General features: G+C 38.2%; 1 protein-coding gene across 6 annotated transcripts in view; it reads right to left on the bottom strand.

Annotated features, from left to right (window-relative positions):
* The window catches only part of LOC119581701 (transmembrane channel-like protein 7), a 23,996-nt gene that overhangs the window by 9,114 nt on the left and 13,894 nt on the right, over positions 1–988 (bottom strand). For 2 of the 6 annotated variants that reach the window (XM_037929826.1, XM_037929823.1), the window contains exon 1: positions 250–539. The exons of 2 other annotated variants lie outside the window; for them this stretch is intronic. In XM_037929826.1, coding sequence (XP_037785754.1) covers positions 250–524 — 275 coding nt within the window. In that variant the 5' untranslated portion in view covers positions 525–539. Of the gene's footprint in view, positions 1–237; positions 540–988 lie in introns of those variants that run through there. 2 more of the 6 variants (XM_037929825.1, XM_037929822.1) reach the window with 1 other exon arrangement.

Genomic DNA, 988 nt, shown 5'->3' on the forward strand with positions numbered 1-988 from the left:
CATCACACACACCACAAATATTCAGTATATCATTTTATCCTTTTCTCCGTCCTTACCTTCTCAAAAACCTTCAATTCCTCTGCTTCCAAAAACCTGAAGATGAACGACAGATTTTGGAACTGTCTTACATGTCAAATACTTTGCTTTGGATATTACGTCTTTTTCGGGCAATCAATACACTTATATACGTGCCCTCTACATCGTGGTGTTAAGTTAAAAATCACTTATCAATTTTACCTGTGAACATACGTGTAAGCGGCCAGGCACTCGTGTGTTGGAGGGAGTGTGAGTGAAGAATCCACCAGAAGGTGAGTGGCACACACAACACCAATGTTAGTACTGGGGTTATCGGTGATCCCCGGAACGAATGTCACACCTCGAGATTGATAGCACGTTATCGGCTCTTGCTTAATATGGGGCACAGAACATTTAATTACAAAGAGAGTGTGTAAATATTTAGACTTTATTGGATGGATTGTTTGTTTTGGAAATCCGTGCAAGTACGAACTAAGTTTTGCTATCATGGCATATGTCGTGGGAGCGTCTCCTGACTTGTAATCTCTTTGGTGAAATGACAAATTAAGCAAAACATTGATAAAATATTGGTTTATTAAACGAATAAAATTTTCTGTTTCTTATCTATACTTAGATTATCCCAATAATCCCCAACAGGGCCCTTTTTTTCGTTCCCAAATTTTTATTCACGTTGAAATCTTTCTCAATTTATTGTGTACATTTGGTCGTTTTTTCGCGAAATTTCAGTCGTATTTCCCGTAAAAATCAAGCATCAAACGAAGGCGATCGAAAACAACGTCATTTAAAGAAATTGTTTGGGTTCATTCTTATGACAACGTAAATTCCCTGCAAAAGGTTCCCTCTCGCTTATCACTAGATCATATAAAAAAGGGGTGATTCCCGGGGCGTTTTATGTTATGAGCGCAATATTACGTTCAGTATTTCCCCCCGATGTCTCTAATTATTCCATTGG

This window comes from Penaeus monodon, chromosome 15 (genome assembly GCF_015228065.2).
Source record: "Penaeus monodon isolate SGIC_2016 chromosome 15, NSTDA_Pmon_1, whole genome shotgun sequence".
In the NCBI taxonomy this organism is placed as follows: Eukaryota; Metazoa; Arthropoda; class Malacostraca; order Decapoda; family Penaeidae; genus Penaeus; species Penaeus monodon.